The sequence below is a fragment of the Boleophthalmus pectinirostris genome, unplaced genomic scaffold (assembly GCF_026225935.1).
Source record: "Boleophthalmus pectinirostris isolate CB_2022bp ecotype Guang Dong unplaced genomic scaffold, ASM2622593v1 HiC_scaffold_18, whole genome shotgun sequence".
NCBI classification, from domain to species: domain Eukaryota; kingdom Metazoa; phylum Chordata; class Actinopteri; order Gobiiformes; family Gobiidae; genus Boleophthalmus; species Boleophthalmus pectinirostris.
Window position 1 is genome coordinate 42,326,645 of NW_026571133.1, and position 13,846 is coordinate 42,340,490.

General features: G+C 41.1%; 1 protein-coding gene across 3 annotated transcripts in view; it reads right to left on the reverse strand.

Moving 5' to 3' along the window:
• Positions 1-422: 422 nt before the first annotated feature.
• The window catches only part of tsc1b (TSC complex subunit 1b), a 48,380-nt gene continuing 34,956 nt past the window's right edge, over positions 423-13,846 (reverse strand). For all 3 annotated transcript variants that reach the window (XM_055153324.1, XM_055153323.1, XM_020925888.2), the window contains exons 18-23: positions 12,977-13,159; positions 12,070-12,180; positions 8,815-8,937; positions 7,003-7,190; positions 6,270-6,443; positions 423-5,852 (exon numbers count right to left, since the gene is read on the reverse strand). In XM_055153324.1, the coding sequence (XP_055009299.1) occupies positions 5,225-5,852; positions 6,270-6,443; positions 7,003-7,190; positions 8,815-8,937; positions 12,070-12,180; positions 12,977-13,159 (1,407 nt within the window). In that variant the 3' untranslated portion in view covers positions 423-5,224. The remainder of the gene's footprint in view (positions 5,853-6,269; positions 6,444-7,002; positions 7,191-8,814; positions 8,938-12,069; positions 12,181-12,976; positions 13,160-13,846) is intronic.

The following is a 13,846-nucleotide window of genomic DNA, read 5'->3' on the forward strand; positions in this document are numbered from 1 at the left end:
TTTTGTATATTATTGTATATTTTGTTTGCTCAATCTACAAATATGTTAAAAATAAACCCCCCAGTCTTTCAAGGCTCAAACTATCAAAAAAATAAATAAAAAAAACTTCTTCCAGATAAAAAATGTAGTGAAGTAGAAAGTACAGATACCAGCTTTCAAATGTAGTGACGTAAAAGTAAAAAGTATCCACAGTAAAGTAGCGCTATCTAAAACGTACACAGCACTTAACTACTTTTACTTTGTTACGTTCCACCACTGAAGGCCATGTTTGCCAGTCTTTAGTTTATGAGTTGCTTCAAACTTGCATTTTTAACAGAAAAAAAGCCGATACACTACTACTACTACTATTACTACTCCTACAATCCAAGTACAAACTCCCCACAGAAGCACACGCTGCTACAAATGAGACAAGTCAGAAGATGTAGTGCAAAACATTGAAGACGATCTTTATTGTTCACAGTTAAACACAAGCCACTGCTTTTTAAGAACGCTCTTTTCCGTGTGTAGTCCCAGATCTTCGCCATGGCTCTGCTCTCGGTCTGTCTGTCTCCTTTACATTGTGCTGATTGTACCTTCAGTCCTGGTTGGCTGCGAGTTACTACGGTTGGCATTTTAAAGTGGATTGTTGAACATGCTGTAGTTAGCGAAAGGCAGGGGTAGAAATGACAGAAAGAGCTCCCAGTGGACAACAGGATTCCGAGTTCGACACTAGACCTGGGGGGAATGTGTGCTAATATTTCTCTGTATGCGAAAATGAATTAAGTCTGGGTTTGCGTGGCACTTAGGAGACGCGCTAGGCGGTTAAATGCGAAAACAAGCCGGATGTGCGCCCGCCGCGAGCACCCTTTTGGCTAAATACATGTAAATAGCGGCGAGATATTGCATTTTTTCAGCGGATTAGCATAGGAGTGTGTTATTCTGAGCATAATTTAGTCAAAAAAGTGAAAACAATATTGACAAGAAATGAAATCTCTGCTTGCTCAAGTTAGCCGAGACAGGGACAGCAAATATGTCATTTTTATCAGATCTTTTACAGTTTTAGTTTACATAGGTGGATAAAGGTTAAAGGTGGACTATAACTTTTTTGGTGAAGGGTTCCATTCCCGTCTCCATGGGGATGGTATTGCTATGACTGGAATGTTGCACAGTGTGGCATTAAGAGCTGCAATAAACTTTTAGTCAAACAATAACTTCAACTTACTCATACTTGGAGATTTTTAAATAAAATCAATGAAAATAAAGATTGAAATATGGTGACTGAAGTTCTTTTTGTGTGTGTTTAACAAATGCGATTATCAAAATACAATGAAGATGATTTTAATAGCCAACTAGGGATGCACCAGTCCAGCTTTTTTGATACAGATTTGGATACTATGGCTTTAATTATCTGCCAATACTCAATACCAATCGATACCAGTGCAGAGGCTGAAAACGGCATTTATTTGCTTTAAAAAATAATAAGATTAAACTGACCCAAATGTGTTATGTAGCTTTAATTTATCCCACAAGTAACTCCAAAACAACTCTGTATAAATAAAGGACTTTCTACGCCGAACATAACCAGTAAATAGTACATCCGCTGATAAGAACAAGCAGGTTATCAGCTGAATAAATATTTGGAAACAGCAATTTTTTCTGGATTGGCGCTGATATCCGATACCAGAATCGGTGCATCCCTGTAGTGGACTAGTCAGAACTATTCCGATTTATAGACTCTATTCACGCTTACGTCACAAACCAGGAAGACGTTCGGAAACATGCGATGACAACTTCCAACGGGTTCTGTTCGCGATAGTAAATCTGCCAAAATCTAGGAAAATTCAGAAAATGGCCCAGTTTTCTTCATCGACATGTCATTGTACCGTTCCGTTATGTTCGGCTAATCAGCAGTTCCAACCATACCTCAGTTTTCGTCATTTACCCACTGACGCACAACTCTGAGCGCACTGGGTACATGCGATTAGAAGAGATTCCAGATGATTCCACACAATCTTCATTTTACCACTAATCACATTTACTTCAACGGGTTTGATCACAATCGATCAGCGAGCCCTGTGTTGGTAACTACACCGGAAGTTGTCATCGCATGTTTCCAAATGTCTTCCTGGTTTGTGACGTAAGCTTGATTATCGAGCCTTTCGTTGCAGCCCTTCACCTCCATGTAGACAAGCAGGTGATTACCAGACATTCTAGTCAGTGCAATAATAATTTACATAGTCCGCCTTTAAAAGTTTAACTATATATATTAGCAGCGACTCCAAATCAAAAAAATGTGGAATGTTTAAGACCAAGAAATGAACCCAAAGTGCTTTTACATAAACTATCATTTTAAAAGACAAATAATCTGCATTTGTCCAAGTGGATTCTAAGAAATGACAGCAAACATTGGACAAGCTGCTTCAAGTTGTTTGTGTATTTGCGATGGCCGAGAATCGCGTTTCCGTAGGAATGCAGCGGACAACCTGTTTCCAAATCATCAACACAGCAGTTTGCCAGAATTGTCAGGTTTGAAACGATTCACTGGTGGACCTGGCTGTGTCTTTTGTTATTGGAGAGGAAAGCGGAAATCTTACCGTCTGCTAGCCTAGCGCTAAATCTAAATAAATAAATCCGGCGAGATCCAGGTTGGTGTTTTTCAAATTGGAGGTAATTCTGTTCAGGCAAATACAGCGTTTAAAAGAAAGGCTTATACAGTTTAGATAAGCTTGTGTGGGGATGACAACATGTGTGATGAGTAAATAGATGCAAAGTAGCTCAAGTTTGCCTGGTTTTGTCGATTAGCGTTAGCGGCATATGCTGAGCCTGTCATAGCAACACGGCAGATATGAGTCGATTTTGTTAACAATTGAAAAGTGAAATTAAAATAGTATTTAGCGTTATCAAGATACTAAAATTTCAAACTCAAATTTCAATACTCAATACCAATGCCGATACCACAATGATAATAAAAAAAAAACACACTTTCTTTAAAACATTAGATCTTTTTCACAGTGGAAGGAAGTGTCACGCTGTAAAGTTTCCGAAACTTCCCGTTAATAGTTTTCTGTGGCAAAATGTGTGTGGAAATGTCTGGTCGTATATTCTCCACCAGCTTCATAAATCTGCCCCATCACCAAATCTTCAACCAACAAGGTCCACAAAGGATAAACATTCGTCCATGAAGAATTTATCCACAACTATCAAGGGAAGAAAGATGAAAAGTTAAAGGAGAACTAGCATTAGAGTTATGAGTTATGTTAGAGATGTCTTGAATTCAGACTGCACAAATCTATGTATCTATGCTAATCTCAACATCATGAAATCATTTTTTTTAAATTTTTTATTATTATTTTAAAGGGCCCATCTCATGCAAAATAACTCTTTTCACATTGGAACATCTATTACACAATAGTTCTGAAATCTTACTGATTTCTTGGAGGCATCACAGACCGGGAACTATGAAAGGCCGGCTATTGTTCATCTCCCCGCCCGTCCTGAGAAAGCACAGGCTCCGCCCTCCAAACGTGATGCAGGCTCTGAGTGAGCCACCCTTCCTCCGCCCATCTCAGGGAGGGAGGGGGAGACAGGTGTGCACCCTGATAGCGGCAGGAATAAACTTATTCATCATGGAGATACAGCGCGTTCAGCCGCATGTGCTGGACCCAGAATGGGACGAGGACTTTGAGGTGCACTGCGCTGCTGATTGGTTAAGTATAAATAAACACTAGATAAACTTATTATATCGTGTTCACTGCAGTGTAGAACAATGAGCTTATGCTGTCGCTTTTGTTTAGGTGTTCATGTGGGAATTGTCAGCCCAACATGTCATAGGTGTAGCTGCCACGTCATCGTTGTAGCAGCTCTAGTTCGATGTCATGTGGGAGGGTGGCAGAAATATGCTACGATTTGTTTAAAAAAACGCAGAATAAATCTAAAAAACACTTTGGTGACATATACAAGGCCCACACATCACTCTGAGAAGGTAGAAAGCTCTGAAAAGTTGATTTTGCATGAGATGGGCCCTTTAACTGTTGAATCAGTCTGAATTAACAAGTTACTTTTGTTTTGTTTTCGGTCACTAATGCATCGTTGTTCTCCTTTAAGTTTTGGTCTTTCTTACTTTGATAGTTGTGGATAAATTCTTCATGGACGAATGTTTATCCTTTGTGGACCTTGTTGGATGAAGCTTTGGTGATGGGGCAGATTTATGAAGCTGATGAAGAATACACCAGACATTTACAAACACATTTTGACAAAGAAAACCATTAACCGGAAGTTCCTACAAACCTACAGCGTGGCACTTCCGGCTGTTGTGAAAAAGCTCTATAGTCAACATGATTTTCAACATTATATCATAGTTGTTTGTTTTATATTACCATGTGACCTTATATCTGTGTAATCCCTCAGTGGTCCAGGTAACAAAAGTCTTCTGTCTTATACTTTTGATAATTATTTTTGCTAGAATAGTCCGTTTATAATAATGGGATTTCAATTTAAAAAATGAGGCCACATTTTATTATTTTTTTACTTTGCATATATTATTCTAATCCAGTAATATGAAATGTGATAAAAAAAAAACAAAAAAAAAAAACAGTTAATATCTCCAGAATAGTAAAAGGTTCTGTCATCTTCATGGAATTTCAAGTTAACGCTAGGCTAGCTTTAGCAAACCAGCCACTTCTTGCGATGCGGAAATTAGCATTAGCTTCTTAACTGGTAATACTTTATAACATTCTTTTGGGGGGAATGAATGAGTAAAACTGGACAAAAAAAAGAAGAAAAAAAAAAAAAGAAAATCTTAATCCTGTTGTCCACTTTGAGGAATGATACATATAACACTGAACTGCTGACGTTACTCTTTTAGCTCAATTGTAGCCATCTTTGTCCAGAAAGTCTCTTCACGTCATTACCAGATTTGGATCCCTGCCCAATTTGTAATCTTCAAAATGTTTAAAATTTTCTCGTTCGGCAATAGCATTGAGAAGTTCATAGCAGACTGTTATTTTGGTAAGTTTAATGAAAAAAAAACAGTATATGACTCTCAAAATAACATAACTGCAATTGGAAGTTAACCACATAAAAAAATGTGAAAATGAAATAGGAAAGACGCAAAAAAATAAAATAAAAAATACATTGGACTAAGTAGTGTTACCGTAGCAACTTGTGCAAAAGTATGGCAATTCAAAAAATCTATCCAAATCAGGTAGGGATCCAGATCAGGTAACAGCACCCCCCTGATCACGTTTTAACTGTGCTCATGGTGCGTTTCGTTATAGTCCATGATCTTTAGCTGCTGTTGCCGGGGACGACCGCCGTGTCCACGCCCCCCCACCGCCTTCCTCCGCGGGCTCTCCTGGCTCCCCGCTCTGGGCCGGGCCTGCTCCGACGCGGGCTCTTTGGCGGGCTCTTTAGCGGGCACAGTGACGGAGGCCGCGGGGGCGTTGGGTCTGGGGGTTTGTCCGGAGCAGGGGGATGGCTCCACGCACATGTCCGTCTTGAGGGTGTGGGCCAGGCCGGAGAGGCGGGGCTGCGGAGGGGGGCTCTGGTCGTCGTCACACTGGCTCTCGCTCTTGTTGCGGAAGAGCTCGCGGGCCCTCATGCCCAGGAAGCTCTTGGCGCTGGGGTAGGAGCCGACGGTGAGCGGGGCGTCGCCGTGGGGGCAGGGCAGGGACGAGGGCTCCACCAGCAGAGGGGGAGGCGGGTGCTGGTGGAGCGTGTGATCCTGGCTGCCGTTCATGGAGCTGGACAGGGCAGTGGAAGAGATGGTGGTACAGGGTAAAGTGCTGCCGTTACCTCGCGGGGAGTCGTGTGGATGTGAGGGAGTGGTCTTCTCCAGGCCGCGGCTCTGACCTGCTCTCTCAGGCACCAAGACACTGGAAAAGACAAGAGGTCATGATCTGACATGTAGAGAAAGTCACAAAGTTGAGGTTTTAACCATGTTATAAAGTTGCCCTGGACCTGGAGTACAGTTGTTTTTACATGCAGGATTCATTTGGTGAGGTTGTTGATGCCTTCACTAATATAAGGTGGGTTCAGCATGTATTCTAAACGGGTGACAAGCAGTCACACAACCTATGATGTACTGCAGTATATTTGACCAATACTAGCACAGGTTCACTGCAGCCAGGAGGAAGGCAAAAGATACATAATCCAAGTGTTCAAATGAAAGACTGCTACAAAGGAACATAGTTCTTGTGATATATGATAAGAGATATAAAACTGTTCTGAGAACCCAAAAAAGTAAGTCCAACAAGTTATTATAGTAGAGTTAGCAGCGGTGTTGCGCTTACCTGGAGTCAGCTGGAGCATGCTTGGCTGCACTGCCCTCTGCTGTTGCTTTGGAGGAGGTGCTGGTGGGAGTGTCCATCTCCACGCGGCTGTACAGCTGCAGTAGTTCAGTCTGAAGAAGCTGAGAGATCCTCCTCTGAGCCTGGTACCTGCTGTCTGAGGCCTGCAGCTCAGTCCTGGAGAACACACAGAGGCAGAAAAGGAGGAAAAGCAACAACAATTAGCACCAAAGATGTTTGTTTGACATTGGAGAGATGTGCATACAGGACATGATGAGAACAAAGAACATGCTGAGGAGCGATATGGTATGGTACTTGTATCATCATCAACACACAGAAGTAATCACTTTAAAACGTAAAAATATGCCAGCAAATTCATTTGCTGAATAAGATATTGGCTTCCAAATATCGGTTCAGCTGATATCCTGGTTGAACATAAACAATTGATGTAATAAAACTGGTCGTAGATGGCCCAAAAACTAGATAATGGTTTCATTTTCATTTATAAAAATAGTTTTGTAGTTACACAGAACAGCCACATTTAGACCATACTAAACACTGGATATTGAGAAACTGCAAAATGTAATTTCTTTTGATTTATCAGTAAATAATGGAACATGACTTTTTCAAAACATTGACATTTTTAGTCCATTATAATCTACTTTCAGATCATTCTGACATCAAGTCGTGTCTACAGTCTAATAACCGTCTGTTCAAAGAAGAGGTCGAGCCTGACCTTGCTTGTCCTTTGACATCTTCTAAAAACTTCTTCTGTTCTGCGATGAGGTGCTCCTTCTTGGTGAGCAGCGTCTCCAGCTCGGACACTCTCTGCTGGGCGGCCTCCAGCTTCTGTCCCTGCTGCAGCAGACTGTGCCTCAGCGCCTCCACCTCTCTGCCACAGGACGCTGCCAGCATCTGAGCCTCCTGCACCACAGCACACATCAGAGAACATCAGAGCACCCAAAGCAGGCACGCTCATTAGACTGGGCTCCAACTAAGACCATGGAACCCGCGCACACTACTAAAAATGATTTAGTAGATCAAAGCAGTGCAATGTTTCCTACTTAACCTATTGTCCTTCAGTGCACTGTTTTTAGCAGTGGGATGTGCACCATAAATGCATAAAAATATAATATTTTGATTGGTCATGTTGTCTTATTTTGTGAATAATATTTATATTATGTCATTTACAACACAAAGTGTGACATCCCTTATAGCAAATAGGTGGCATTTTGATGGCTGTACCCCACAGAATGAGAATGTAAAAGTGGGAGCACCCCTCTCCTCGTCTTTGTCATGATCATGTGTCCTGTTTCAGACGAATGGTCTTGCTCTAATATGGCCTGGCTCACATGAGCAGAAGCAGCTCAGGTGTGTCCTGCTGTGATCATGTTAGAGACAGGAGACTGTTATAGCCCAGGACAGGCTCATGTGGGACAAACACAATAAGTGCTGCTGTTCTCACCTCTGCAGTGGGCCTGTGTGCACTGCAAAAAAGGACTGGGCAAGTTCAAATGACTACAATTCACAATAGTAAGTTTTTTTACTTGATGGATATTGTTATATTTTTCTGACCTTTTTCAATACACTGCTCAAAGTTATTTGCCAGTGGAAAATTGTACCACACTATCCAGACATTAATCAATACTATAACTAATATCAAAACTAGATATACACAGTAGTTTATTGGTACTGAAAAATCTCGTAAATAGAACTAAGCCCATTCCTGAATAATAGTTTGAGAATGGCCCTGATCAAGATCAAAACTATTATTATAAGACCACATGATTAAAGAGTGTTTTTTTAATGTTATATGAGACTGAGATTGAGAGTCTTGAAATTTTGAAATTAGTAATAGCTCTATTTGTAAAAAAAAAAAAAAAAAAAAAAAAAAAAAAAAAAAAAAAAAAAAAAAAAAAAAAAAAAAAAAAAAAAAAAGATGTGTGTTTTGTATCCATGTACACATTTCTTGTGTGTGTACTATAGACTGTATATAAATGGACATAGCTACCCCACTAGCAGTGTTCCAAATAGGAAGTGAACATAGGGGCGCTTCTGGCTCCATCACCTGACTCTAAATAACTTAACATTGAAAAATTGTGGCTCCTCTCTCTGTAACTGCTGTAGTGAGCTTCGTGATTTTGGTCTTGTTTGTTTTTAACTCATTCTACATGGTTCTAATGTTTTTATTTTGTTATTTTGTCTGAAAAAAAAAAAATCCTATTCCTAATGTGGAAATCAGCACAAAATTCGTGCCTGTCACTGCTAGCCTTGTGAGCTTCATTTGACTGCTGAAGCTGAACACTATGGGTGATGTCACACTCAGCTAGTCCACTTCTTTATACAGTACCTGCGTGCGCATCTTTGTGTGTGCATGCCTTAGTGTTGTCGGAGCTGCCGTTTGTGTGTGCGTACCTTTGTGTTCATAGGAAAGAAATGTGTTTATGTACCTGTGTGCGTACTTTTGTGTTGTCCCCTTTTGCGGGTGTGTACATTAGTGTAGATACCTGAGCGTTGTCCCCTTGTGTGTGTGCATCAGTGTGCGTACCTTTGTGTTGTCGGGGCCGGCGTGCCGGAGCTCCTGCATGGCCAGCTTATGGGCCTCCCCCAGGAGCAGCAGCTGCTTGTTCAGGAAGCTCATATGCTGCTGGGTGCTCTCACTGGTGCTCAGCTGAAGGACACACAGACAGACAAAGACGACAGAGGGCAGAGCGGCAATTAGGCGACAAACCAAAGGAGCGTGAGCATTTGGGACTACAGCAGGCACACGTCGCTTTCAGACTTAATGATCACACGCTGGAGACGACAAAGGATGCTTAACTGACAAGTCACCTAGAGGAAAACTTTCAGCTCAAACTTACCATCACATTTGGAAATGACGAAATGAATGATTTTTTAATAATGGGGAAAAATCTGTTTCTATAAAAAAAAAAATAAAAAAATCAAGCAATTTTTGGCAAAACATTGAAAGAATTTATGTTACAAAGGAATGCTCACTCATTATTTTTACCTTGCTTCCACTTAAACTTATGTTATGCAAAATTGTCTTTTTTGGAGCTTTCTACCATGCTAAAATGTTGTTCCCTCATCAAAAACATGTCTGAAGAGGTTTTATTTGTCATCCATCCATGTTTTAGTAATCTCGTGATCTTTCCAGGGCACTATTCAAGCCCTCCTTTCAGTCAGCAGTACAAGCAACAGTCATTTTTCATAAATATACAAGAGCAGAATATAAAATAATACATTACGACTTCACAAACCTGCACACTGATTGTTTTTTGATAGTGCTGATGGGGGAGTGACTTAGCATTAGGAGCAAAGAGAGGAAGAACTCAAATGCATCATAAATGAAACAGAAACATTTTAATACCGTATTTTCCGCACTATAGGGTGCACTTAAAAGCCTTTAATTTCATCAAAAAACGACTGCGCGCTTTATAATCCAGAGTGCCTTATATATGAATTTATTGGGGTGTCTTAGTACGACTTTAGTAAACTACAAAGCCGCTCCACTTGCACCATTATGGCTCCGTACTGTGATTCTTTTTAATATCAAAATGCACCTGTCAAGAGACACGCTTACAACGCCCACTTTAAACTCAAACCTGTTATAAAGTGAAAGTGTGAGCTGCGTGGGAGCAATGGGTGAGAGAAGGAGAACACACATTCACCAAGACAGGGAGACAGCGCCGAGCGACTTACGCCACGATCTGCCAATGGATCGTGGACGCCTGGACTAAAGATCAGTATCAACTGTGGTCCGAGCTTTCACCAAGACCAGAATCATCACTGAACTGCCAGGGAACAGTAACCACACTGACTCGGATAATGACGAGAGGGATGAGGATGTGCTGGACGCCGGAATCACCCAACTGTTTGAACAATTATGAATTACAGTCAATACACTAACAATTTATGCATTACAATTGAACAAAGTTGAGAGTTATTGTGAACGTGTTAAATAAAGTTTGACTGACTTATCTAACTGTTGTGTTTCGTTTAATGCGGCTTATAGTCCGGTGTGGTTTATATGTGAAAAAAGTAAAAAAAAAGACCATTCAATGACAGTGCACCTTATAATCCAGAGCCCCCTATAGTGCAGAAAATACGGTATGTTGTTTTGCGCAAATATAGCATTACACATACATGTTATGTGTCAAGAAATATAATTTCAACACCCCCGTTTTAAATACAATGCTTTGATTAACTGTACAGCCTGACTTGACAGAACTTTAAATTTGATCTTAGAAGTAATTTCATACACAGTAGTAGCTTAAATGTACTCTAGTGTCACAGAGGACTTAAGCAGCCCGTTGTTTTCCAGGATTTACTGCTCAGTCTGGGTCAGCTGAGGCGAGAAAGGCCAGACAAGCCCCAGGACGCACCACAACACCCAGACCCCCTGTCCCGCTGACCCAAAAATAGAGACACCATCACCATGGCAACCAGCCCCTGGCCTGTCTACAGTTCGCATAGTGGTATCTGCAAGAGGCCAGTGCTGACAACTAATCACAGAGCGCTGGCAACGTCTAAAGTTATAAATAGGACCACATATCTAACGCTAATGATGCCTTATTTTAGTTTTAAAGGTACACCGAATTGACTCTTGTGAGATTTTAGCCAAGTTATAATGTTGTTACTTCATCACAAACGTACTCGGAGTTGTGTTTTGTTTCATTCATACATGTTTGAGTAATCCAGGATCATTAGGCTCAAAATGCTCTGTCCCAACATGTCATGAAGCTGTAATTTTCAAGTTGACAGCCACCTTTTATCTTTAGTTCAGTAGAGATTGACAATTACAGTGATGATTCAAGTGAAGGTATGTAGAGTTTAAAAACACAGTGGACTACCTCCTGTATTACAACATGGCATCACAAGGTGGAGTGTTGTTTGTTTGAGAGAAGAACTCCAAATAAATATGCAGGGTTTGTGTGTTAAAAGGCCCATCTCATGCAAAATCAACTTTTCAGAGCTTTTTACCTTCTCAGAGTGATGTGTGGGCCTTGTATATGTCGCTGAAGTGGTTTTTAGATTGATTTCTGCCACCCTCCCACATGACAACGAACTAAAGCTGCTACAACGATAACGTGGCAGCTACACCTATGACGCGTTTGATGTAGCAGAAAGCACTTCGCACCCAACCCCCTCCCCCACTCCACCGTACATGATATAATAAGTTTATCTACTAGCGTTTATTAATACTTTACCAATGATGCAGACGCGGTGCTTGCGCTTCGTGCACCTCAAAGTCCTTGTCCGATTCCGGGTCCAGCACATGCGGCTGAACGCGCTGTATCGCCATGATGAATAAAAGTTTATTCCTACCGCTATCAGCCTGTCTATCTGCTAACGCCTGTCTCCCCCTCCCTCCCTGAGATGGGCGGAGGAAGGGCGCCTCACTCAGATCCTACGTCACGTTTGGAGGATGGAGCCTGTGCTTTCTCAGGACGGGCGGGGGGATGAGCAATAGTCGGCCTTTCATAGTTCCTGGTCTGTGACTGAATCCAAGAAATCAGTAAGATTTCATAACTACTGTGTAATGGACGTTTCAAAACCCAAATAGTGCTTGTTTATGTGTAGAAGATACAATGTGAAAAGAGTTATTTTGCATGAGATGGGCCCTTTAAATGCGTGTGTGAATCAGGGTTACAACTAAACACAAACTCCTGGTATGTTTTAGATAAGGAAACTCTTAAAATGAATATAAACTAAACATGTACTGAGTTTTACCACAGGTTTTTTTATTTTGTTCAAATAAAATGTGTATTATGCGAGTGAGAGCAGAGATAGTGGCCCGTACCTTGATGGTCATTTGGTTGAGGAGGTGCCCAGTGTGACAGACTTTGTTATTGGATGTCTGAAGCTCTGCCTCCAGCTCGTCCATCCTTTTCTGACATTCCTGAAGTTTGCTCTGGACACAGACACAACCAGTATATTCACAGCTTTATTTCAAAATATGTTGTACAGATTAAGGATAAGGCACACTATATACTTCAGTTAAATCCATTTGAGAGAAAAGCACAGACATCTTCTCTGTCCACAAATGCACAAAGCTCTTACCTTCTGCATGTTTTTCACAAACTCAACAGTCCTGTAGTATTGACGCTAAAATACGCTGAAGTATGTCTGCTGGCGTCGCCATGTTTGTTTTGGTTTATTTGTGGAATTTGCTTTGGCTTTCACACAAACCTCAGTGCTGCTCTGCCATTGGTCCGCCCACCCAATTAACTGAACAGTGGGCACATGCCAAGATTGAGATTGAGTTTGTGGACTCACAAACATCGTGAGAATTCATCTTACACTTTATTGTGGCTACAGAGAAATTTGTCCTCTGTATTTGACCCATCCTTCAATGCCACTGAGACAAACAATATACAAAACACTATTCATTAGACTTAACAGAACAATTTATAATACTTAGACAACAACATATTAGAGCTGCAACTAACTCATTTTAGAAGTCAACTAATAATAAATAATGCTGATGTCTTATATAAAAGGTCTTTTGACATGTGTTCTCAAGTCTGTAACGATGATCAAACTTTGATGAAAATTTTCAATAGTCGACTCGTCATGATTATTCCAATTAATAAACAATATATTCATCCTGATGCGCTCTTGTGTAATGTTTGACCAAAGAATACAGACACTGGACGTGCATGTAGAGCGACTGCCTGGACAAACCCCTCATCGACTCCTGAGCCTACCTGGAGCTCCTGGTTCTTGGTGTAGTAGTCGTCACGGCCCTGCTGGAGCTGTCGGATCTGGCTATGGAGCTGGGTCACCACCTTCTCACGGTCGTCCCACAGCTGCGTGTACCTCTGCTGCTCCACGTGGAGGCTCTCTCTGAGGGAGGAGATGTCGACGCTCTGCAGGTTCAGCTGGTCTTTCTGCTCGCGTGCACACACACACACACAGAAAGAGGGCACAGAACAGGCTTAGATTTCAGGAAGACATAAGGAACATGAGAAGGCTGAGAATCTGAAAGGGCAGAAGTGGCACTGAAATAACAGAAGAGACAAAAAAGGTTTACAATTTCTTGTGAACCTTTTTCGTTTCTTCTGTTATTTCAGTTCATATGCGGCAAACAATAAAATGTACAGTGAATATTAGAGATGCACTGATCCAGTTTTTTTTTTTTTTCTTCATTCTGATACCCAAACTGAAACTTTCTGCCAACACTTATTATGCCATAGGCACACATACATATGTGTCTCCATGGAGATGTTATTGCTTTGACTGGAATGTTACACTGTATGATCAGTCCCGAGTCTACAGGGGTGTACAAGGTGCAATAACCCCAGTTAAAAATGTTTACACCCTCATTTTAGGCACCTGAAATGACACTTTAGACAAAAATGACACCCTCAGTCACTTTGGTCTGCACCTGGGCATGAGTACAACCGTAAAATGATCCAATTAGATGACATCTCTAGACTAAGTTATAGGTCAGATTTATAAAGAGGAAAGACCTGTAATTGGATAAATGCAAGACTGATTACATTTGATGACATATTGCCATACTAATGTTGTGAGATGTCAGAAAATGTGTGTAATCTTTTATTTTTGGAGTAATG